This window comes from Lathamus discolor, chromosome 8 (assembly GCF_037157495.1).
Source record: "Lathamus discolor isolate bLatDis1 chromosome 8, bLatDis1.hap1, whole genome shotgun sequence".
NCBI classification, from domain to species: domain Eukaryota; kingdom Metazoa; phylum Chordata; class Aves; order Psittaciformes; family Psittacidae; genus Lathamus; species Lathamus discolor.
The window spans coordinates 16,687,352-16,714,051 of record NC_088891.1 but is presented as its reverse complement, the minus strand read 5'-3'; the positions used below and the strand labels follow the sequence as shown (position 1 = coordinate 16,714,051).

Genomic DNA, 26,700 nt, shown 5'->3' with positions numbered 1-26,700 from the left:
GTGGCACACCCTTAGTTTAGCACTAGGAACACTAATTCTCTTAGCTTCCCAGCCTAAAGAAATGATTTTCTGTGGAAGTAAAGATGTAAATTGTTGAGCCATGTGTTCCAGGACATGTTCTGATACAGCTGCATTCTTTCACCTATGGAAAAGTGCCGATGTGCCACTTTTTTCCCCCAGGGTTGTCAGTTTTTTCAGTGAACACTGGTCAATTCAGTGATCCAGTGTTTTAGAAAGTCTCGAAAACAGATGTATTTCTATGCAGAGGCCACTGGTGGCCCCAGTGTTTGCCCCATGAGCTGTGCAGTAGTGTCTCAGGATCAGAACTGTGGAAAGGTCACATCATTTCCCTGGATGGTGCATCCTAGCAGCTCAGGGAATCTGCTGTCCCAGGGAGCATAAACCTGGAGAATTACCAGTGTTTATTTTCTGCAGAAAAACTACAGCTCCACATTGCGAGGTGTGCCCCCAGCCCTAAAGAACGGAATCATCAGTGAGCAAGAGTTCCTTCCAAGAAGAAACTCTCTGATACTAAAACTGAAACCGGACTTTCTGCAGCACACAGAGAGTCCGACTGGCAGTATGGAACAGTACTTCAGAGACTGGTTTGCAAAGCCTGTTGATTTGCACGGTGTGATCCTACCCCGTGTCTCCGGAACACAAATAAAACTGTGGAAACTCTGCTACTTCCGCTGGGTTCCTGAGGCCCAGATTAATCGTGGTGGCTCCATCACTGCTTTCCACAAAGTGTCTTTGTTGGCAGATGAGGTAGACATGTTAAACCGGAGTCTTCGGCAGTACAAAAGCAACTCTTCTTTGCACAGCAGCTGCTTGGAACTGGATCAAAGCAGGATGTACTTCAGAGCAAATGGTTTAAATGACACTTCTGGGGCCCCAGACTTTCTCTCCTCCTCATTCCCATTTTCTCCTATAGGGAACCTCTGCAGACGGAGCATTCTGGGAACACCTTTAAGCAAGTTTTTAAGTGGTGCCAAAATCTGGCTATCCACTGAGACGCTTGCAAATGAAGACTGAGATGTCGTGATGGTTTAAAGCTGTAGGGAAAATAGGGCCTATTACTTTGTGTTTTCTAAGTTAACACTGCTAAATGCGGCATTGAAAGCTGTAATAATTTTTCTATACAAACATTACGTAAGTTTTGCACAGATATTTAAAAGCAAAGCAGTCATGCTTCAGATCGCACACATTCATCTTCAGTAGTTGTCACCTGCTGGGCTGCTGGTCCTGAATTCCTCTGTGGTTTGGCTCATTCGAAGCGGTGGAGCACTTCATTAGCTAACTGAAGGGCTTGGTATGGTCATGCATGAGGGTTCTGCTCAACAGATCTATTTTTCCAGATAGTGACTGATGTGACTGTAGTGTCAACAGCTTGGCAGGTCAGAGAGTTCAGTGCAGGGGACACAGACTGACAGCTGAAACCTGGGAGTAGACTGTTTTATCAGACTGCCTCTTCAGGAAGAACACTTCCATGTGGACATACATACCTACCCACTAATGTGCTGTGACTTGGTCACGCGACATAGGTGTTAATGCAGTGTGTATCCAGGGATTGTGCATTCTCTTTCCTTTCTCTCCCCAAAACGTATTCATTAACAATTACTCACATTTGTGGTCTTTTTCATGAGCTTGACTTTAGATTATAGGAATCAACTTCAGGGCAATGCACTGTTAACCTTAAAACATTTACCGTAGAGCTGGTATTGTAGTAGCTTTAGAAGTGCCTTTAATTGGGAGGAGACAGCAGCGAGGTTACTCTAATGGAGCTGACACCCCCCCCCCCCCCAACTTTTTACAGTAGGTTGATAAGGTAAGTTTTTGTTCCATCCCCCACCTCCCCCTGCCCTTTTCTGGAAATAACAGAAGGGCAGATTCTCCAGCAAGGGTTTCCTCTTAAAGGTTAAGCTCTTTTTTATATAAGCACCTCCAATACTCAGCATTAAATCCCTGCCCACCCTCTCCTCATTCTGTGGTAGGACAAATATGCTTTCAGCAGAATTCATACTGAAGCCATGCTGTTCCAGGCAGGCTCCAAGTGGAGCTGTTGTCACTTGTAAGCAGGTGCTGGAGGAAGAGTGGTTAGTGGTGCCTTCTTTTTGCATACATGCATGTCCATATGGACAAAGCAATGGGCAAGCATTGTTTGAGGGAATTAAGTCCAACAGCCTCCCTCTGCTTAATGCAGCAGCCTCATCTTTGCTCTAAAACCTTTTACATGATACCTCTCCCCTGGATGCGATGCCAGAAGACCCCTCGAGTTTCACAGGGAGAAAAGCAAGAGTGTAAAGTATACTGGGGGTGGTGGGACAGCAGTGCTGAGGACCTTACGTGATCAACTAGAAGCTATTCTCAGCTATCGGGGGAAGCAAAGAGGCTGTATGATGATAATGCACAGTATGTTAAGAGTTAAAAAAAAGGCAGGGAGGGGGAGGATGTGGAGCTATTCCTTTGTACAACCAGACTGGTCTGCAGCACAGCCTAAATTGCAGTGTGGGGTTTGGACATCTAAGATTGCTCAAGCATTTATTTTAGAGGATGTGCATCCAGAGTGGCTGCAGGGGTGCAGTGTGCTAGAGGAGCCCAGTGCCTGCAAGACCCTGCCTCGCCCAGGCTTCACGCCTGCCCTGCAGAGCTGCAAGGGCACCAGGTTTGGCAGGGAGTGAACAGCAGGTTCATGGGGAAGGAGAGGGGGCAACTTACTTTTTAACCAACCCCCCAGACTTGTTCTCTATGCATAGCAGCCGTGTGTGCACGTCTGTGTGTGAACACACACGTGTATGTTGCAACATAATGCCAGGTTGGTTCTGATCAACTGCTTGCGAGGAAAAAACATGTATTCGCCTCAATTGCCCGATTATGCTGCAAGATGGTTTGAGCATGTGAAATGGTCCACAGACCAGTTGTTCATTTACAAGCTTGCTGGAGCAGACATCCGCTTGTTCAGGTCATTATTCAGCTGTTGGTATTAGTTTGCTTTTGTGATTTCTTTCCCCCCCCCAGTAGCTTCCTGCATTCCCTGGCCTGATACTTGACTAAAAGACCTCAACGTGTGTGCTCAGTGGCTTCTGGTACCAAATTTTTCCTTTTTAAAATTAGAGTTAAAAATATGGAGTCTTTTATTTTTTTCCCTCCTCCTTAAAGTAAAACTTTGGTTTAAAGGTACCGGAACTGTGTAAATAAACTGCTCCTCACAAGCAGCTGGTGGAATACAAAAGTAGAATGAATGTTTATAGGCTAGTACCCTCCGGGGGGAAATGGGTACTGTATTGAAACAGGACTGTCTTTTGTAAGAGATTTCAGACATTTTTACGTTTCAGTTCTAAGATGTGTACAGATGCTGCAGATGGTCTGTGTATTTTATATAGAGAGTAGGGGAGGGGGATAAAAATAATACGCCTTTATAATAAAGAAAACCTGTCTAAATATCAATTTACCAGACTTATAAAGAAGTTTTACACAGTTCAAAAAGAGGAGTTTGAGGAGCAGAGGCCATGATGGCCACAAACTGGGGGGGGACAGGAGGATGGGGAGCTGTCTGCCTTGCCATCCTGCTTGCCAGAGTCTGAGGCACTGCCCGCGCCTGTGTGTGTGGCTCTCCTCTGAAGTTACTGACTTGTTTGAATTTACTTTTTGAAAGACAGGTACTAGAAACTAATTCTCCAGTCTGCACAGTTGCCTTATCAACAGTCAGCAGGGACTGCTCTGAACCGGTCCTCGGTAACTTTAAAAAGCAATTTTGGGGTGTGAGTACATATCTTTAACTTTTCTGTACAGAGTACTGACACACAAATGTGTGTGTCTATGTGTGTGTGTGTGTATATATGTACACATGTTCAGACTTTAATTTCTATTCGCCATTTAAAGCAACATCCTGTTAATGCCATCCCGGTGTTGCAAGAGTACAACTACCAAGAAGCTTCTTTCTTTTGTCTGTGTCTAGAACACGTGCACTATTTTGGCTGTTACTGCCTGTTCTATCATGACTTTTGTACTACACTGTAAACCACTGGAGGGACACGGAACACTGATCAAGGTGTCCCTCCAGCGTCATTAATTACTGCAAGATAGAGCTAATTGTAGACTGCATCCTCATGGTAGTGCAGCTATTTTCACCATGTTCTGCCATGCATCAGAGACACTGCTTTCATTCCAGAAATGCATTGAGAAGTGTGTGTTGGTGTGTGTATGTATGCCCAGGCCTGCACGTGTGTTCACTGTGCACTACCTGCAATACCACTCTGAGATCAAATGCCTTGTATCTTTAATGAAAATGTAGCAAGGGGGGCAAAGGTTTTGGCAAACTCTCAGATGGGAAGACGTTTAAGACCAAAAAATTTCTAACTCGTATTTAAGCAAAGGACAAAATCTTAAATTTGCCTCTAACGAGACAGAGATCTGTACCTCAACTCGCTGTAGGCAGTCGGTTCCTAATGCTGTTGCTGTGATGGTTTAGAGCTCACTATTTCAACTGAAAACTAAAACCTTTGTGCCTGATAATGATTTATTGAGTAAAGTAGCAGTGGCAGGAAGATTATAAAATCCTGATGCTGACTTGTGAATGTGAATTAAATTAGACTAAATAAAAGTTCATACCTTTCCACAGTGAACTTCAGGCCATTTTTTTACTTCCTTTAACAAAAAAACCAGTTGGGGGGTGTTTACTTTTTCCAAGAAGAGCAGGAACACCGCGCTCTAGGAAGAGGATTCATAGAACAGCTGTTGCACTGTGTTCTATTACAGTGTCTGCTGTTTGTGTGGTAAGCAGAATTTCTGCTACCAGGAAAACTTACTCAGTATGAGAATGAAGACTGCAGAGAGTTGGCCGTGTGTTTAAACTGAGACAAACCCACAGGATTTTGGTGTCTTATAAGAGAACTGATCCTTTTGGTTCCGTTTCAGCTGACTGACTTATTTCTGAATGAGGAAACACATCAATTCATGTGGGGCAAAACTGACTGTAACCAGTGCCATGGTGTACAGTGGTGCGGTGGTCTTGCACCGAACAACTCCTGTCTAGTACCAGAAATATTTCCCCTTTACACAGGAAATACAGATGTTCATGGCAGAAGGGGCTGTTAAATGCACTATCCTTTCATATAGAGCAGCACATTAAAACAGCGTTTAAGGAAAAAAACCAGTGTTATGCCTTACTCTATGCCATCATTGACCAGCTCTATTTTTTACATTACACTGACAAATTGAAATGCAGACTACAACGCAGGGACAGCTGGAGAACAATGCTGGTCCTGACAATCCTGGAAAGGCAACTTGCACCTTGCAATGGAACTTGGACAACATGATGACCTCGGGCTCCACAGGTGATCGGGACCAGATGCAGCCCAGGTTTTGTTGTGGAGGATGTTCTTGGTGTGTGACTGCAGCTGTTTTTCTCCTTCCTGGGCAAACCCCCAGGTTACCTGTCACAAAGTTCTTAATAGTGAATAGAAGAGAAAGGCTTTGTTCCTCTGAACACAGTGACATACAGTACTTGCGTACAGTAAATCACGCTGACAGTCTTTGCTAGTTCTAGAATGTATTGTACTAAACCCAACTACAGTAATGTTGCAAGAAACCAGATTTTCAGAAGAAACTACTTTTAATAAGCAGCAGCCAGTGAGGCATGTGTGATGCCAGTTCCTTTAAAATCACCCAAGTTACCCAAGTGCTCCAGAGCTCTGTTACTACCCAAGGCGTTTACTCTTGCCTCCAGTGGCTTGCACATGACACACTTCTACTGTCGCACCCAGCTTCTTCAGTTCACTCAGCCACATTATCTGCTTGTGGGACAGGCGATCATTTGGCCCCTTCACTTCCACTAGCTACAAAGGAATGTAGATGATTGATTGATTAGTAGTGTGCCTGTGGAGGAACTGAAAGACCATTAGCTCCTGCAGGCTTATGTAAGTAAGTATTCTTTTATGGCTGTTATTTGCAACAAAAATAATACAGATTTGGCACAACAGAAATCCCAGTGAGGGCTAAACTATTAACCCATGTTCCAAAGTTTAAGAATGAAATTTATATAGTAAATATCTGCCAAAACACAGGCAAAGGCACTGGTGAATGAAGATAGATACCACCATGTTCAAAACCTGATCCTCTGCAACCTCACCTGTTCCAGCTGATACTGACAAGCAACGTAGATGTTCCAGAGAACTAATTCCAGCTACTCAGCTCTGGCTTACAAATCCATGACAAGTTGCTCCAGCAGCTGAGATGTGCAGTAGTCTTCTGGTACCTGTTCCACTACCAGGCCAGACACAATCCATGACTGTTTGCTCAATTTCTGTGGCAGAGACACAGCTGTAGTCTCATATATTCAAGATTCTATGTAAGTGGAGGCACGAGCACCCCTTGTTAACAGCAGACAGAAAGTCTACAACTGATGGGTACAGCTGCTTTCAGCAATTTTAATTAGACTTATTCTGCAACAATACCTTGCCACCTCTTGTTGTTTCTCATTATGCCCATTAAAGTTACAGTAGAATGTGATGACATGGCAGATAACCACCCACTGCATGCCATAGCTACTGGGCAGATGAGCAGCAGGTTCAACTCCACCACAGCAGGCTAATACAGTTTGTACGGGTCCAGGTTTTACACCTGAGGTAAGATCATGGACACAGTGCTCAGCTCATCTGCTATACCTTGAAGTGCTGGGAGTGAGTGCTCCACACAACCAGGTCGGGCAGCCCCGCGCGGCAGTGCCGCAGATCCCTGGACAGTCGCCGGAAAACACCACTCAGAAACCTTCCCCCGAGGCAGGAGACGAGGCTCTGTAAGAGAAGTGCTGAAAGCTGCCTTACTTATTTCCTGTACAGCCACTTCCGACACTCACAAGAACATTCTAGGGCCCATCTCAGTTTTTTGTTTAGTCTTGTGTAACAGGAGGCTTAAGTAGATCTTATCTACAGCAACTTCCCTCCTCTGTTCCCAGCTACTGTTGCAGGAAAAGTGACCGACATATCAGAAAAGTCACAGTACTTGGGCTGAGGGAGCACTGTGCTTACATCCCCAAGCAATTCCTCCCCTTCCCCAACAGTCATGGCTCAGTGCCTCGCTATAAACTGTGAGTTAACAGCAAGCCTAATCAAATGAGTGCCCATTCTGCACAACAGTTTCTCACCTGAACTTGCTGGAGGGAACTAAAACGCCCCCAGCTAACTAGTGCTGCTGCTTTTCCCTCCTGTGCGGTCCAGACGTCAGCAACCAACTTTGCCAGTGTCTCTGAGGAAGCTGTCTGCAGCTCATGAAGGCTGGCCTCAATGATATCCCTCCTGTTCTCATAGAAGCTGTCAGTGTATAAATCCAGGGGGAACGTCTGTATAAAAAGGTGAATACATCTCTGAGGAGCTGCCAGCAAAGCAGTGACTTTAAGAATGACAATGCCCTACTTCGTATTTTCCTTAACTACAACTTCACTCTAACAAAGACTGACTCAATTTAACGTCAACATGGCCACCACATAAACCTTTATTAAACAGGAAAAGATTTGCATTTTTTTTACCATCCAGTTCCAGTACAACAAATGCTGGCCGCATCCTAGCCCTGTGCACTGCTGGTTTTTAGTTAAAAGCCACAAGTCCACCTGGAATCATGAACCTGAGGGTATGACAGGGAGCTGCTGGGGTGAGTGCAGTGCCGTTTGCTTGGTTGTGTCATTGACAAAACAGGAGGGAAGACCCCAAAAGCATGAAGGTGTTGGGGTGGCACAGGTGGGATGCAAACAAACCTGAGCTCAGAAATGTGAATTCCCTTTAAAGGCTCCTGAGAAGATATATATGGGGTTTTTTTGTTTGTTTTTTTTTTTAATGGAATGCATCATCTTCAAATGAGCTGAGCAATGCTCAGGTACAGCAGTATGCTTCCACTGGAAACTTTGCCTAGGGACTTCAGATATAGGACACAGGCATTTACCCAGATGAATCCCACCCTATCTGACAGTCAATCCAGACCCACAGAGCAATTAATTCCCAAGGAGCCCTTTAGCAACAAGCCCAATATAACAAATAATAAAACAAGCAAACACCAAGATCTGCCTGAAAACACCTCCAGAATAAAATGTTCACCTAGGCCCAAATATGATTTTCACATGGTTTCAGTCGTTAGCAATGGGTGAAGAAATTCTCTAAAGAAAGCTTTACAAACCTGATAGGAATTTCTGAAAACGTCGGGTATGCCATCCATGAAAATGATATCCCACATTAGAATACCATAGAGTGTGATAAATGTTGAGCCTTCTCCATGAATACCTAAGGACAAAATTTAATAACAATGGGAACATTAATTTCTACAGCAGTCTCACAGAAAGAGGTACTAAATCATCATGATCCAAACAGAAACATGCCAGGCTGAGGCGTACACACACCTGAAGTCAATATATCCTGGTGTTACAGCATCAAGTTCCAAATGCACTTTATTACTCCACAATTTGAAAATGCTTTCTATTTCCAGGCTAGTGGCCTTCCCTGACAAGATAAAATTACTGTGCCCTGTCACAAATACAGTTTCATGTTTAACGATTTTTAATACACAATTTAAAACATTTACACTAAAAAGTAATATATTAATAACAAAATGTTTATATGAATCTGTTTTATACATAAACAAATACATGCATATGTACATGGTGGAGCTGTACATGTATCTATACATGTATGTGCTGCAAAAAGCTATCACTAAGTGCCGGGAGACCAATGCCCAGCCAGTGTACTAAAAATGTAATACATTAATAACAAAATGGTTATATACATAAAAACATTTTCTAATAAACCTACACATATACATACATGTACATGTATTCCTGTATGTGTACTTATACATACACATATGTATGCTTATGTGTGTGTATTGTACATGTAATACAAATATTTGTTTATAAGCACTTCAGTAACTGGCTAAGCATTGCTCTGCTGGTAGTGAGTGACAGCTTCTGCACCAGCTCTATTTTTATCCCTGTTACTTAATAAATTGTCTTTATATCAGCCCATTTTTTAGGTGCATACAATTAATTTATATATGTGTATAGATACACACACCTATATATATACACACACATGCATATACATACATATATGTGTAATTTTTATATGTAAACGTACATACATGTATATGTACATGAACGTATATATGTATCTGCTCATATGTATATATGTGTATATAGCCACATATACATGTAAACATACATTTATATAGACATAATGTATACAGAGGTATATATACACATATACATGTATATGTATACATACACACACATATATAATTATATATGTATATATACATATGTGTATATATGTGTATGTATATAGATATAATGTGTATTAACTAATTCTTTTATATACTTATGTGTGTATATATATGTATATAGTTTAGTGTGTGGTGTCCCCATGGCAGCGGTGTGGAACTAGATGATCTTAAGGTCCTTTCCAACCCTAACTATTCTGTGATTCTATGTGGCTTATATATAGGTGTGTGTGTATATATATATATACACATACACACATATATAAAATAGTTAATGCATTTATATATGTATATGTGCACATGTATATATACGTGTGTGTATACACACATATAAATTCATTTGCATATATACATATGTATATGGAATATTCATTATATAATAATATATATGTGTATGTATACATTATAATGCATATGTATATAAATGCATATATATGTATATATATGAATAGGTATAAATATTTATATATGCATATATACATTTTTATATACATATATAAATTAGTTAATACACATTATATCTCACATCATGTATTGTGTGTTATGGATTAGATTACATTAGATATAATTAGATATAATTAGATATAATACACATTATATCTCACATCATGTATTGTGTGTTATGGATTAGATTACATTATATTAGTTTTATATTACTATATACTACAATTATGTATTAGTAATGATACATAGCAAAAAACATAACACATTTATAACATATAAATACATTCTGCATATTACACTATATATATTATTATATATATTACTGTGTTACATTTATTGTATATATAGCTGTAATTATATATTCTAGTAATTGTAATATTATTTAAAACATTTAACATGTATAGCCATACATATGTATTGTATATATTATGTCATATATGTGTAAACGTATATGTGAATGTACATATATAAGTATGTTGGTATAAACATATATGTATGTATATGTATACACACCTATAGACATATATAGACATATGTCTGTACATACACACACACACACGTGTGTACATATACACACACACACACACACAGAGTCTCTGTGTGTGTGTGTGTGTGTGTGCGCGTGTGTGCTTATATACACACAGACACACTCCAGGGAGGTTGTGGCGATCCTCAAAAGCTGGACACAGCCTTGAGCAACCTGCTCTGGGCGCCCTTGCTCAAGCAGGGAGTGGGACAGGGTGACGTCCAGAGCTCCCTGCTAACCTCAACCACTCTGTGATGTGTATTTAGTGTATGATTTATATGCAATGTTACATACAGATAATAGAATATATGCTACATGTTTGTTATTATATAGTATATATAGTATAGGGGGGAGAGGGCACATGCGTGTGGTTAATGTGCACGTGCACAGTGCTGGAACAGGCATGCTGTTCCTGTAGGCCTACCACTAAATCCCATGTGGCCACTGTGTGCTCCAAATGTGTACTGAGCCACTGATCCTGGATGACTGATGGTGAGTGGGTGGGAGAGAAGCATCGAGTGGGGACTTCAGGACAATTCTCCCCAAGTCTAAATACTGTCACCTTCCCAATTACACTTTTCTGATATGGACACCTTTCCTGCAACAGTATTTGGGAACCTATCAGTAATACAAAATCATGCTAAAATATTTCATCTAAAAATACAAGTTTTATCTAAAAAAAAAAAAAATAAAAAAAAAAAACCTGCCTACCTTTTCGTATTTTGCTTTTTTCCTATACAACAGCAGACCTATATATTCTTGTTTGTCCATGGCTTTTCACAGCTCCTATATATGAACATATATAGGAGCTATATATATATAAAATATATGAACAACTACATTTGTTTAGAGTGAGGTGTCCCTGCCTATGGCAGGGGAGTTGGAACTAGATGATCTTGAGATCCTTTCCAACCCTAACTATTCTATGATTCTATATAGAAACAATATATATGTGTAAAAATATATATTTTATATATATTAAAATATATATAAATATATATTGGATGAAAAATTATATATTTTCATATACAGATATGAAAATGTATGAACAACTACTTACAAAGCTGAAAACCAAGCCTTTTCAAACGGAGTTGCTAAGTAAGTATCTTGCTATGGTATATGCTGATTCCATGTTCATCTGTACCAAAAATCAGTGGAAGTGTACCTTTCCTTAATGACACTCCTTAAATGACATTGCTACCCTAACAAATAAAATAGCTGTTCACTGGTAAGAAAGGCAAAGTGAGTGCTTTTCTATGGAGATAAAGAAGAAACATTGGGGCTTTTTTTTTTTTTTTTGAAACATTTCAAAACCACCTTAGGTACATAAAGGCAGCAAGGAGAGACCAGAAAGCGGGTTAGACTGAAAACACGTATTAGAACATTTTGGTAAGGAAATTAAGTTTTAGAGCCATTTAGAACAGAATCAGGTTAAAAACTAGTCTAATGGCATCAGCTAAAACTGATCTATTAACTGAATTGCTTCGTAAATTGCATTGTACCGCCACACTTACTTCTCTGTAAAAACAAACAAAAAAGTTACTCTTACCCTGATCAAAACCATTCTGCCTGTAATGAGTTAACGCCAACTCCTCAACTGAACACATGACTGTGGATACACTGATGTCTTTGCCTCCTTCTTCATCATTGATATCCTCCATTAGAAATACAGATTTTCCCATTCCCGTCTGAGGGCACATCTTTCCTTTGATTGTAACCTGAACATGTTAAAAGAGCTAGTTACTTTCCAGCATCACATTTAAAAACCTGTGGCCTAGGTAGTTGAATCCCTCCTAAAACACTCTCCTCCTTTTCAGTTTTTTGTTTCCAAATATCAACTGAACAAAAATCAACCTGCCAATCCTTTGAAATCATTGTTTAGCTGTTAGAAACTGGCAAATATTTCAGGAAAAAAAGTGTAGAAAAATGCTGAGCAGATGGAAATACAGTATTTTGATATGTAGGACCAGGAAAGAACAACACAGACGACGGAGACTCATGCTGGACTGAGAAAAAGAAGGGCTATAGGGAGATATGTGATGACAAGGCCAAGACAGACAGTGAGGCTCTGCTCCGACTTTGCCCAGAAACAATTATCTTTGCAACAGCAGGGTAAAGAATGAGTTCAAACCCCCCCATTCCAATATGATGCAAGTGCATAATTGTGCGTATTTGCATGGTATAGAGTGCACAACTCCCAAAGGTTACTAAAAAACCTTGCATTTTTTGAGCCATTAAACTCATGGTGACAACATGTTCAGGTTACTATTACTTTTTCTAAAACACACAGAACCCTTAGCCTGAAGACACCATAGGCAGTGCACTGATTTGATCAGACTCTTCAAACAGAAAGGTTCTTGAGTGTTGCTGGTAAATTAGTAGAGGTTAGAGCTGATCAGATTCATAACACATACTCAGTAAAGTAAAGCAAATTACATCACTGTACAGCTGACTAACTCCAGCTAAGAAGCTGACCATTTATTAATGAAGTACAACTATTTGTTTACAAGAGGCTTTTGTTTTAGAAACACATTTGTATTCATTTTCCTGTGGCACAAATAAGTCAGAGACTGGTACACAGCAAGTAACAACAGTCTCTCAGATTATTTTTTACCGTCGGGAGAAAAAAAGACCTCATGAATTGTTGTTTCTTAGAAACCACTGCAACTGCACTTACATGTGTCACATCCTGCACAGGTATGGCTGGCAGATCATGGAGCAGGCATCTGAACTGCTTGCAGCTGGGTGAGTCTCTGATTCTTAGGCCCCGCTGGTAGAGAGACAGCCGATGCCCAGTACGTACAAATGGGTCTGCCAGCCCATTTCTGATGCAGTCAATAGCCTAGCAAAGAGCAACGTAACAAGCAATAATTTAGACAGACCTATGCACATCTATCTGTCCTTCCTAAGCCCGAAAGACAAAACTGATTTAAGAAGCACAAAAATGTGAAAGTAAAAAACAGCATAAGACAGTGCCCCCTTTTTTATGTAGGAATTTCTAACTAGTAACTAACATTTTGCAATAGCAGGCTTCTGGATTCACATTTGCACTGGTACAGTAAAAAAGGAATTACTATCTGCTTGTACTGATCAATGTAAGATTAAGGAAATGTAAATTCTACATAAGTGACCAGAAAAAGAGAGTTGGTTCTAAGGTAAATCAGTTTAATATTTTTAAGCCAGTTCCTTAACAGCACATAATATGGAATTAGAAGGACCAGATCAGTTGGGTATGTACATACAGAACAAATTTTAGACCACTACACTACTGCACTAAGAAAATCTGGGGTTAAATATGGACTCCAAAAATTAATTCAAATCATGGTTCTGACGTACTCTCTGTGATTTGAGGAAAGCACTTTGTCCCAGTTTGTAACTAAGGAACTAACCCTTCCTTTGTACAACTTCTAATTCCAAAATTGGAAAAAAGCTTGACATGGGGGTAGAAGAGACAACTGCAGACACCTGACAGCTTATGATATTATTTCCTCTTAACAGACATAGAGAATTAAAATGCAAAACAAAATACAAGCATTTTAATCCCAGCTCCCCAGCATACTTCTATGCAGGCCAATCAAGGATGAGGGTAAACTCAATATTCAACTTCTTAGGAGAAACTGGTTGCCTGACCTTGGAATTCCTACCAGTACCTGCATTTTTAGGAGAGCCTACCCTTCTCTTCTTCTCATACAAAGTAATTTTAAAACTGTTTCAGGCAACGACTGCAGTGTCTCCAGCTTTACAGCATGCAGTTGTGAAGGTACCTTCTTAGTGTTTTTCAAGTGCTGATGTAAATTCAGAGCTAGGCGATCCCACCATCGCCCTCTGCTGTCAGTGCAATACACATCCTGAGACAGAAGAGTCTGCAGCTCCTCCACTGCTTCCTGCAGCGACAAGATTGCATCTTTATTAACGGAGTTAGAAAACCAAGCTGCAGTTTCATTACATAATTAGCTTGCCACTCTCCCTTCTAATTACTGGATACTATAAAACTTTATCTCTGCACAATTCAAACCCCATTTTTACTTCAGCACCCACTGTATTCAGGTGCATGGATATATCTTAAAAACTCTAGAATATTTTTATGTAAACTTAAAGGTTAACTGCCAAAAAGACAATCTTTTTGTCCTTTCCCTATTTCTTACTGTATATGAAAAAGACCTGAATATTAATTGTTGCCTTTGCAGGGGCAACAAGTCCTGGTTTCACGTGTAATAGTTATTTTTAATTCCTAGTAGCTGGTACAATGCTGGTACATCATCAGTATAAACAGCTGAACAATGCTACATTAAACACATACTCCTATTCATTTCACCACTTTACCTTATACATGTGAAGTCTCTGCAATATTTCAACACCTTGAGAAAGGATTCTTGTATACACCCACCCAACTGTGAAATGTCTCAAGTACTCAGGTAAAACTCTGTGATAGCTGAAATATAAGAGCAGCTCAGATCAATTTAATGATGTCAATTTAAACTCTTAAAATTCTCTTACTAAGAATGCTTATACCTGAAGGATTTACAAGAATTATATGCCTTATATACTACAACTGAATTGCAATGAGTATCACAGCTGCCATGTCAAGAACCCAAAGGTAAGGAAATAGTTTAGCTACAGTAGCAGGTGCAAGCTGCATTTGCTCAGCTTATTTTGGTTTCAACAGCAGTGGAATTATCAGTAAGTTCTACATCAAACAATAACTTACTACACCATGTTCTGTTAGTGCCAACTTTTCTCATAAGTCAGATGGCTAACCAAGGAAACACAGCTGAAGAAAAAGGCTAGAACAGGAATTTTCTGCTAAAAAACGAAGACTAACATCTTTTGGGTAGGCACCTCTACATTTCAAGACAGTCTTTTGAATGTCTTACTGAAATCAAAATAGGGTTTTCCAATGTCTTTAGTGTGAAATGGCACAGGCCTCCAAATGACCTTCTATGAATATTATTTTAAATCAGTTGCCATGAAAATGGATATAAAGCCAACGTGTATAATACTGAAACATACTTTTAGTGTATCATTAAACCAGAAAACAAAATAATTGACAGAAAAACTGATGAAGAACATTTAAAAACAATACACATTATTTCAGTTCTCAGATCTTCAGTAACATTTCCTGAATGACACCCACTTGGAAGTCTGTAGAGATGAATAACCCAGGATGTTTTTCCGTATCATTTGCAACATCCTTCTATTCACAGTGAATTTTAAATTCTGATTATTGCTATTCTATTCTAGTCTATTTGTCTACAAGCCAAAAAAGAAACTATCACAAGGGAAAAATAAGGCTCTTGTTCTCCTGCACTGGCACATAGACCAGAAATGCTTTAGTGCTTTATCCATGCTTACCAATTCATTCCCAAGGCTTTATGAAGAAAGCCTTTTCATACCATCACTTAAAAGCTAAACAACCAACCAGGAAGTTCAAAGCTTTCAACAACATTAAAGCTTCTAAATTTATTAGGCTTAAATAATATCTATAAGCCTATACAAGTCTATAAGCCTCTCTCAAAAGTACCAGAAGTAAGAAAATACACTTAACAGTTTCACATGAACACTAGTTTCCAATTTAGTACCTCAAAGAAGGGTGATTTTTCAGCTCGTTCCAGGTTTCTTTTGCACACATATACAGATGATTAGCTTCTTCCCAATTCCCATTTACCATTGCAGTGGCTATATCATTTGACAGATGAGCAGCAGTCGCATACCTAAAGGAAAAAAACATAATAACTGTAACAGGCTCAAAAAAACATTTATAGCTAAAAGAAGAAATCAGTTCCTCCATACAGTATCTTTTAAAAACACCCTTTCAGTCTCCAAAGACACTGAATCATGCAGCCAGTATTCTTAGTCTCATAGGATCAGCAGGGTTTACACCAGCCATGTACATCATGTTTCAAATTACTTATAAACTAGAGAATGTATTATTTTTGTTTGGTCCATTCTAATAATCATCACAACAAATGAAGAAACAACTTTCATCAGCAGATGATCACAAAGCAAATACATATGCTATTGGCTCAAAAGGTAAGCCTCTGCGAATTATGAGTCCTACCTGGGTACAAAATTGCATTTAAAATAATTGCAGAAGTGCACTTCTACCTATTTACATCTGGAGTTCTGCATGACAAATCCTTATTTGCCTACAGCAGTACTGCGGTAAAGCTTTTCTAGAAATAAACAGTTTTCCAAATTTCCAAAGCTCCCCCCTACCTGATAAGATCTTCTCTGTCCTGGAAGACCTGTGTTTTCCTATTTACAGTGTAACTGGGGAATACCATACGCCCCATGTTTACCATAAGGACTGTGAAGAGCTGTCCTTGACCAGCGCTACCAGCTTCTTCATCCTCCATTGACTCAGCCAGTGAAAATAGCAGCAGAATTCGGGAAAAGACATCTCGAGGGCCCTTACAGACCCTGACAGATTTTCCAGCCAGGTCCTTCACCCTGGAAGGACAATTAAAATCATTACAGCAAGTTGTTTTTACCATCACTTATAAAAATTCAAATATACTGAATGAAGTATAAGAGCAATATTGGTTTTGAGCCAGTTAATGTGTAAACTTGATTTTCCTTGACAGCAGCAGCTTGAGAAAGTATTTAGTATATGTAACCTCTAGTGAAAAGCCGAAGAAACACATCTTAAGTAACAAAAGGTTTAAGGACCAAAATTCAGGCTCAATAAAATCGGAACTAACTGTTCTTTGGGTGCAGCCACTCTTACTGCTATGCCAGGTAGTACCAACAACATGTAGTTTGCTGTTAGGGCGATGTTTACAACCCACAATTTGAGATCCCTTATTTTAGGGTATCTCCATCAGCACATCTTCATCTAGCCTTTTCATACAAGAGAACATTTCTGTTACTTGTCTTCAGGACAGTATGGATTTAAAAGAGGACCTTCGCTGATCTCAGATGTAGTATTTCAGCTGTCTGCTACAGCAAAGAACATAACTTTGCTAAAGCATTAGCCCTCTCTTTTGGCACAAGACCTTGCTGGCTCACATAACAGTAATTCTTCATGGATGGATGATTTTAAAGTTCTTCTTTCAATACTAGGCCCCTCTGAATACAAGAAATTTTGTGGGGAATCGCATGATAGACTTCAGGGTGGGAATATCTGTCCAATAAACATACCTATGCAAAACCTGACAAAGCTTTACATCTCTCTCATTTGAAAAAGAATACCACAGGAAAGATAAATGATGTTACTGAAGCAAATGCAGCGCATACTGGTATCTGTCAGCTTTCTACCCAACCTGCATTTTGTAAAGAAACCATTTCACAGTTCCTCAGTTCAGACCCTAGTTCTCCAGCCTACCAGACAAGCTAACTGCTAGAGAAGCAAACTTTGTCTATATGCACTATTATTCAGCTACTTTTTGGTAGGTACTAAGAGAGGCAACTGCGTAAGTCCAGAACAGACTTGTACTCTAGCACTGGTACGCTGGCTACTACTTCACTTCAGATTCCTGGACTTTCTGTGGATGTTCTAGCTACATACCCAACACCAAATACCAAGAATGGTAATGAAGTAATCACTCCTATTAGGGCAGAATGACACCTTGAACCTGAAATCTGCACCCCAAAAGACCTGGAAGTCAAGGGCATCTGATAAACACAGCTGTGACGGCCACAGCGAAAAAACTCACATGACAGAAAGAACATTTTGTCAAGCAAACAAGCTTTTTGCTTTAAAAATACTGCTGAAAAAGAGGCTCTATGCTGATGTACAAGGTCAATCACAGTAATCATTATTGCTCCCCTCTAATTCTACTAAAAGAGCTCACCTAGCAAATGAACATCAGACAGCTGCTTTAACAGTCAGCAACTTTCCCTATTTCATCCTAGATGTTTCTCTGTATGGCTGAATCACTTTGGAGATAATCATGCCCATAGCTGAAAAACATGACATAGTTAAAAAAAGTCTAACACTTACCCTTCTGTTTGATCCACTGTGAACCAAAATTTATTGCTGTCCTTTTTTATTCATGAATTTACTAAATGCATTCGTCTCTTCCAAAGGCATCTGGATTGAGCCTTTTGAAGCACAACTTACATTCACCCGCAAAATCTACCTACAAAGAGTTACCTTTTTAAAATCACTGTCCCAATACCAGCTTGACTCCTGCTGAAGACTGAACGTTGTTTAGCCAAACTCAGAAAATCATCCACAAGTTGCTGTTTCTGACTATTTGTGTTTGGCAAATGAAAGATCTTTGCCAGTGTTTTTAGCTCAGGGGCTGAAAGCAAATCCAACCCTTCACACAGGTCTTCCAGTTCAGATTCTGAAAGTAAAATGACCCACATATAGTCATTACGTGCTATACATACACACTAAAGCAACAACTCACATAACCTAGTAGTAATCTCATGACTAAAGATTATTCAAACATGTATTACAGATGCTAGCTGGTTCGGCTTGAAATTAATTCTCTTCATAGGTCCAATGTGAAAGAATAATCAGAAAAAATTTCCCTTTGCAACTTCAAAACAAAATCAAACATGAAGGAATTCTGCCAAGGTACAATAAAATGCTGTTCAGAAAAACTTGTCTTCCTCGTGATTAAACTTCGCCCAAAGCAAAAAAAAAAACCAAAAAAGTGCCGCCAGGGAGCAGCAAAAGCAGAGCTGCTGGACAAGGGGGAATGAGCCAGGAGTCAAGAGTGACCACAGCACTGGCAGTGTCCTCACCAACCCTGGTGCAGTTCCATCATAAATGGTCAGAGAAAAGGTCCTGACAGCAGATTCCACTGGCAGCCACTGAAAAGCCTGAATGAATCTGAGGGACAAGCCAGACATAAGACAAGAGACAAGACTGGAAACAAACAGCTGCAGCACTGGTTAGAGGTCTAGCCAGCCAGGGGTGTACAAGGCCTGGGACAGGATTCCTGCAGGATACCTCAGGGAAGTTACGAAGGATGTCGAGTAGAGCTCCTGGACCAACATGCACGTCAGGGTCTGAGATGACGCTGGTGAGGGCAAGTCAGGCCTATTGCTGTACTTATAGCCTTGAGATTTATTTACCTCTCCCTGTTACCCCATTTGCACTAACTGCTTTTATCATTAGGGCAACACATCTACCTGAAACCTTTATTCTGCTTCTCTTAATACTCAAGGCACAGTAATGCATCAAACTCTAAAATAACACAACAGCAGATTTTATTTGTACTATCTTTAAAATTTATTAATGCTGGCCATACCTGTTTGCAGAAATCTGGCTTCAGCCAGTTCCTCAATTATTGGTGACAGATCCATACTTATCTCTCCATACTCTATTTTGTTCACCTTTAACCAGTTCAGCTTGCGTTGAAAAAGTCTCACATATAACTTCTGCCCTCCAACTGCAGATTTCATTTAAAATGGGGAAGGATAAAAAGTAAATTAAATTCTGAAATATAGTACTATGCACATTCACTACTTTAAGTAGAAAAATTACTTCAGTGCAGATATCCTCTAAACCACATTTTAAATCTGCTCATGTTCTATGAGCAGACTTGGTGAACAACAGAACTTTCCTTTCCAAGTAATTATTGCTCATTAGAAGCTTTAAGTTTTGTAGGTAGAAAATTATTACAATATATTTGTAGGCAACAAACATTACTAAAATGTACTTTGGACATACATACCCTTTTAGAAATAATTTGTCTTCTAGGAAAAGACAACTTCATTCTTCAAACTTTGCATACTGTGATGTTAATTAGGTATTTTTTTCTTTACCACTCATTCAACAACCAACAATTTGATGTTGAGGAACAAAAGAAGCTCCTTATCTCACAGAATACCTCTCTGTTTAGTATTCAGGTTCTGATTTTTTGAAGAACCTGTTTAATTTTATTAATGTATCTCCTGAAAACAAGGAAAAAAATCCTCCTATCAATTTGATTTTTATTAGGGAAGTGATCTCTTAAACTGCCTTTTAAAAATACTTTTAAAATACTAACAATGCTGAAATTCAACAAAACAGCTTATTAAATCTCTAGCTGAAAATAGCCCAGCTATTGTTACTACATCCAGCATCCTTTTGAATACTTTATTCATCCCTCATTAACTTCTGGTTTTTTAATCCTTGTCTGCTGCTCCTTAACTGAAACTGAATTAATAAATTAATAAATTAATAAATTAATAAAAACAGACACTGAGACATTCCCAGATCTAAATATATCTAAGAAATGGCAGTTAACATTTTTACATGCTTATTTAATTATTCTCCTGTCCTTGAAGAGACTTCTTCAGCCTTTTTTTTTAACAGAATTTTTCCAGGATCAGTTCACTGACAGAATTACATTCAGACACATAAGCTTGTCGTTTTCTGTGTGGGGTTATGACTTCTTTAAAGTCTGTCTCCAGCTTTTACAACTCAGGAAAAAGGCTGAACACTTGGACATCCTTTCTTCAGCCCATATAAACTCACCAAACTAGAGCTGCAATCCAGTAAAGGCATATGAGTATGGCTTTCGGGCAAAAGGATTGTAATGACAAATAGAATAAGACAGCATGGCACAAGTAATTAAATGCTTCTTAAGCATACTGTTCTGCAGCACATTACCTTTGAGAATTTGGAGCATTTAGCTTTTTTTTATTTTATTTTAAAGTTCTTAAGAAGTTTCAGGTGTATCGCTGAAATTACAAAACTGCTCTAAGCTGAAACATTAACAGCGAAACAGAAAAACATCACATTGTTTTTTCTTGTTCAGTTTTTTACCTCAGTCCCACTGGTAATTCTCCCAACTGCAGCATGCAGTAACATTAAACATGGACCATTACACCTGAGTTCAGACAGATCTCAGCTTGCATACAAAGCCTGACACTGCACTGCAGATCACTCCCGACGGAGACACCTCTGCTTTTCCCTATTTTGATTTACTGTTTCCAGTAATCAAAAAATTGGCAGTGCCCTACATCCAACATAAAGGGCATCCACTTCTGAGCAAACTGGGCAGGAAGAAAGGACTGCTTCAAATTTAATCCTTTTAAAAACATCATTCCTTTCATAATAAGCTTTAGAGAAAACTCACTGGAGAATGGTAGACATTTTAGCAGAAAATAAATATTGGAGAATACCTATGTTGAAGCAACTTTATAGTATAAAACACGTAGGATTTTTGTATTATGATAACTGAAAGACAACACCTGAGCTTTTGAAGTAAGATTCCAAGATTTCCTGAAGGTAAAATCATCCGTCACTTTTCTAGAATTCATTATCTATTGATCTAATACAATCTGATCACTGTGTTTCTCCTACCCTGCAAAGAGAGATTGTTTTATTTGCGACTCCAGCAGTCAGTGCAGACATGGATTTATCAATCAGCACCACCCTACAGTAATTCTTTCTGTATTCTGAACTCCTGTGAGAGGGGTATACTGACATCACACTTCCGAAAGAGAAACCAAGCACTTCCTTTTTTTCACAGAACAAGCTACTATTACAGGTGTGCTGTACTAACCCAGAGAAGGGAGTGAGGAAACAAGGAAGCTGTATCCTGAGCATCTCTTGTCAAAGTATTTGTCAAAGTAGCCAAAGCCTACAACCACTAATGACCTGTCACCTTATTCTCAGATCTTCTCTGGATGTAAACGATACACATCTACTGCTTGCCTCAGAGAGCCACTAACAGTTTTGTTGTTTATATTCCATTCTTTCTTTATATATTCCTATTTTAACTATCACAGCATAAACAAGTCATTATCAAGATGTCCCTGTATACACATTTAGGTGGAGAAAGTTAACTGCTGTAATATCCTTATGGTCTTGAGTGCACCAATAGGTTCTGCAATGCCATCCAAACACTCACAGGTTTGGCTGCTTGTGTTCAATGTCAGCTCTGACAAGGTGCAGCTGGGAAGACCTGGGTGAGGCTTTGTCAGGACCTCCCCTATTCACAGGGGAACTGTACTTAAGCTCAGGCTAGTGGCTTGGACTGTTTTCTAAGCTCTGCTACTGTGTGTCAGTGGTCAGTAGACATCTGCCTTGTCTCTATGGCCTTGCCTGAAGACCTGCCACCGCTGGAGCACAGCTAAATGCAGTACTGGATTCCCTTTGCCCTTCTTCTTTGGGCAGTGTGGGCTTGTACCCCTGCAAGTGAGATGAGGATGTGGCCCCTGCCTGTCCTGCTGTCCCCTTTGGCTCCTGGCTTGTCTTCCTGTGCAGAATAGTCTATTCTTGCTGCCCCCTGACAAACACAGTCCTGTGTTATGAGAATATTGTAACCAAGATGAAATCACTATTTATTAGTATCTCACACTAGTACTATTCTTTAATTTTTCAAATATTTGGTGTTACTGGGTAATTGTAATTATTATAATTTAATCTGCAAGAGCTTAATTGTGATCGGTAACCACTGCAGAAATAGCTGTGTGAATTCAGAGCCCTTGCTTCCTCCTCTGGAGCTTCTTAACGTTTTTAGCAACCATATCTTATGGTGGTTTGAGCCAGCTAACTTTTCAACCAGGGCAAATTAATGTTCACCTGGTCCTTTCCAGCTGTTTAACTGTGGAAGAAGTTTTAGATTCTGAAGTTGTTCCTCATCCCATTTTAGGTACCTCCTAAAGAAACAGATACGTCCTGACTCAATTCTTTTTAAGGAATTGCTTATCACAGTTACGTTTCTTCCCAAAAAGCTCAAGCCAATGCTTCTCCATTTTTGTCATTCTGTATCCTGTATTAAAAAACCTTGTGATGTCATATACCTAGCTTAATTCTATTATTCTCCATATCTATGTGAGTTATTAGGAAAACATTTATTGAAAGCCTTCTATTGGCCTTGGAAAAGTTTCACACAATTGCTAATCACAAGTCATGACCTTGCTAGTCTCTTTTGTAATGCATTGTGGTATAAGTCCACAATACCAGTTGGAACTTAAACAATCATAGAAACAAACATTAAGGGACTAAGAGCTCTGAATGGCTAGAACAGGTTTTTTCCACTTTGCAATGGGGAAAGTCTAAAGACTGTTGTACTCTAATACAGAAAAAACTAACAATTTACACCAAATAAAAAACTAACAATTACCACCAAAATAAGTCTCATACAGGGAAATACTGTTCTTTAGTGTGCTGAACTTTACAGCCTGCTAGTCATGCCAAATTCAATAAGCACATTAATAAGTGCAGCCTGCTGCTGAATATTTTTAACAGCAGGTATGTATGCAACTGTCGCTTTCACATATTCAGCTCAGATGCATAAACTGAGCTTGTATGAGCATGTATCTAAAAATTCTTTGTCAGGCAGCTGTATACTGCTATAGTGGCTTAAAACAATATATAAATGGCTATGTCTGCAATAATTCCAGATACAAATTTTCCTGTGGAAGTTGTTATGAACTTATTTTGATGCTCCAAGTTTGCAGCACAAGTGCTGGTGAAACTACTCTTAATTACAGTTTAAGACAAGTTATAAAAAGACAGAACTTGGAGGGTTAGTTTTACCTTGCATAACTTTTTCCATGCTTTTACTGTTAACTTATTAATATAGGATTGATACATTTGCTTTCTTATGTAAATATGCATGGCTTAAAACTCCAACATTCTGGCTCCTGCTGAAATTGAGGAGAGTTATGTACTAAGCTACATACAAGAAAATTACTGTTAATTAATAACTAGCATTCTAAACACTGGATAATAATCATACAGGTAACCACAGATCCACACCAAGCACAAAAAAATATCTGTAAATGCACTGAAGCAAAGCTCACAAATGACACTTCACTTTTTTTTTTTTCCCCAGGTCTATGTATCCAGCACAGGCCTCTACATAACCCCATTTTGTAGAATTCTCGTCATGTATTAATCATTAAAAGCTTGGTGTTGACTGATATTCTTTTTCAGTGCTATGGGTTTCCTTCCTTGGAAACATGTTTAAATGAAGCAGGAAGCTGACTTAAGATTCTAAAAAACAGTATTACAACAGTAAAAAACCATACCTGATAACTTGCAGAACTTGGTTATAATGTTCATATCTTGCTTATCGAACAGTCTCACATCATCTTCATTCTCCAAGACTGCTCGCAGCACCACTAAAAAATTCTGGAGGTAATATGGGTGGCCAGAAGAGCAAATGTCATTTATCTGGTCTAAAAGGTCCCCAGTGGAATTCTGAAATCCCACCTCTTCCACAGTTTCTGACAAAGTATTATTAATCTCATCCTTAAAGTCTTCATGAACTTCCACAGGAAGTATGTGTGTATCACCTTTGCTAAAGCAATTTTGTGTGCCAGAGTTCACTTCCTTCTTGGAAGAAGGAATATGCTGATTATGAGGCTGAGTCTTGACTTTCAAACTACTGAGCAGCTCTGCTGAAGTAGAAATAGCTAGATGTGTTTCGAATTTGTCAGGACTATGTATCACACCTTCAGACCTTTCTGTTTTGGTGCTCCCTGTGCCAACAGGTAACCTCTGACCATTAAAGTTAGCAGCTGGTAATGATACCTCAACAATATCCACAAGGTCGTCTCCATTGTATTTGTTTATTTCTTGTAATTTGGGTTCCTTTGATACATTTTGTTCCCGGTGCTCTGTCTGAGCAAGCTGATTTTCTTTCTGAGAACTATTCCCAGCATAAATCTCATCATCACCGTTCTGTGCTGCAGCACTTTTGCACACACTGTGAACCGCTGGAGGTGAAGAGTTGATCTCTTTATACGTGATCTGTTTTCCTCCCTGGATACGTCTTCTGGACAGTTTAGACGACAAGCTTCCCAAAGAGACTATTCTAACTGTTTCAGCCTGTGGTTCACTGTTGACACTACAAAGTGAACTACTATTGCTAAAATAAGGACTTACTTGTTGTGCTGTACTCACTTCTGTTTTCAATGAACTGCTTTTGGAAGGACTTATTTCTAGATTTAAGCGGTTTTCAGAAAAGTACAAGCTGGAATTATGGTTCACATTTGCAGCTGGGGGGCTCCCCTTCTTAACAGAGCTGAGTACTGAATCACTGACACCAGTCTTGCCATCATTTCTCTGACATGTTTCATCCATGTGCTCATTGATTCTGTACATTGGCACCATTTGCCCACACATGGGACACGTGATTTTGGCAGGGGAAGCATTGTTAAAAAGGGAAATAATAGAGGAGGATGCTGGAGGTACAGACAGTGTTCCTTTACCTTCCACTCGTTTTGTTGTTCCTCTTTTCCTTTTATTTTTACCAAGTGACAAACTTATTCCAGGCCTTTTAACTCCTGAAGACCCAGCTTCTGCCATGACAAAACTTCAAAGCCTTTACAAGGCAGAGGCAGCTTCATTCAGGCCATATTTCCTTCTTCTAAGACTTTACTTGGCTTTGCATTCGCCACCTGTAATCCTCTGATGTGCCTTCAACAACAAGAAAAAATATATGGAATGCAGGATTTTTTGAGGTACCAAATGCAACGCAGATGAACACTGAAGAAGCCAAACCCTGGAGGCGGACAAGTCCAGCGATCCTGAACTCTTACAGCGCAACCGTCCCTTTCCCCCCCCACCACACACGCAAGAGCACCACGGCTGCCGCAGGAGCACCGCCGGGCCTCAGGGGAACAGCCGGACAGCCGGGAGTACCCCGCGCACTCGCGCCGCCCAAGCACCGCGTTCACCTACTGATGTGCACGCAGGCCGGAGGTGGCATTCAGCGCGAGGACACTCACCGCCTCCAAACGGTGCCGCGCCGCTCGCTCACAGCCACACCGCTTACCGGCGCCGCCCGGCCGCTCTCACAAGCACGCTCCTGCGCGGAGTGGCGCGGCCCGGGCGCGTTCCGCGCAGCACAGCGCTGCGCCTCAGGCGCCGCAAGCGCCTCCGAGCGCGGCTGCCGCTGCCGCCCGGCCGCCCCTCCTGCCGCCCCTCCTGCCGCGCCGGCACACGCGCGCCCTCACGCACCGCAACTGCGTCCCTGCGCCGCGAGAGGCCTCAACGCCTCGCCCCGCCGCCAGGCCAGCCAATCCATCGCCGATGGCGGCCCGGAGGCCTGTGCAGCAGAGCGCGGATCCCGGGTAGCGCCCGTCGGGAAAGCCCCACCGACCGACATCTTACCCTCTTCAAATCCAACATTTCCTTCAGCCAACGAAGGGTGAACACCTGCCTTTAGAAAGGAGGGGCACGAGCTGGAAGCGCAAATACTGACATACATCCACCCTGAGAAACATCTTGTGACACCGTTTGCTTACTCGAGTTACTGCAGAGTTAAAAAGCTTCCATGTCCTCCCTCTTGGTAATCATGATTTCGAAAGATCATTTCCAATTTATAGCACCTGGATACATCTTAAGTTCTTCAATAAATGTAGTTATTCCTGCAATAGATACAGAGCTATTACAGCGGCAGATAGAAAAGCTATGGCCCAAAACAAACGCTACAGCCAAGTGTTACACAGGGTTATGTTTGGCTGCAGCAAGAGGCTTTGCTTTTGGAATAAAAAGACAATCAAACTTCTTCATTAGAAAATAAAAGTAAAACCTAAAGAGAAGTCTCTACCACACTGTAGAAGTT

General features: G+C 40.2%; 2 protein-coding genes across 7 annotated transcripts in view; one reads left to right on the top strand and one right to left on the bottom strand.

The window, feature by feature from the left end:
* Positions 1 to 4,625, top strand: part of MTMR10 (myotubularin related protein 10) — a 39,902-nt gene extending 35,277 nt beyond the window's left edge. Inside the window, exon 16 of the mRNA XM_065688897.1 lies at positions 436 to 4,625. Within this exon, the coding sequence (XP_065544969.1) occupies positions 436 to 1,035 (600 nt within the window). The 3' untranslated portion in view covers positions 1,036 to 4,625. The remainder of the gene's footprint in view (positions 1 to 435) is intronic.
* Positions 4,626 to 5,595: 970 nt separating this feature from the next.
* FAN1 (FANCD2 and FANCI associated nuclease 1) lies at positions 5,596 to 26,481 on the bottom strand. Of its 6 annotated transcripts, none has more exons than XM_065688895.1 (14): positions 26,381 to 26,481; positions 24,158 to 25,550; positions 19,438 to 19,578; positions 18,327 to 18,522; positions 16,448 to 16,681; positions 15,811 to 15,942; positions 14,555 to 14,663; positions 13,996 to 14,115; positions 12,909 to 13,073; positions 11,781 to 11,949; positions 8,167 to 8,270; positions 7,145 to 7,339; positions 6,666 to 6,794; positions 5,596 to 5,837 (listed from the first exon to the last, which is right to left on the bottom strand). In XM_065688895.1, the coding sequence occupies exons 2-14, from the start codon at positions 25,437 to 25,439 to the stop codon at positions 5,700 to 5,702; spliced, it is 3,114 nt and encodes a 1,037-aa protein (XP_065544967.1). In that variant the 5' UTR covers positions 25,440 to 25,550; positions 26,381 to 26,481; the 3' UTR covers positions 5,596 to 5,699. The 6 variants fall into 6 exon arrangements, 5 of the variants coding, with proteins under 5 accessions (XP_065544967.1, XP_065544964.1, XP_065544965.1 ...); XM_065688892.1 differs by lacking the exon at positions 26,381 to 26,481 and adding an exon at positions 25,815 to 26,052; XM_065688893.1 differs by lacking the exon at positions 26,381 to 26,481 and adding an exon at positions 25,862 to 26,052.
* Between the last annotated feature and the right edge of the window lie 219 nt (positions 26,482 to 26,700).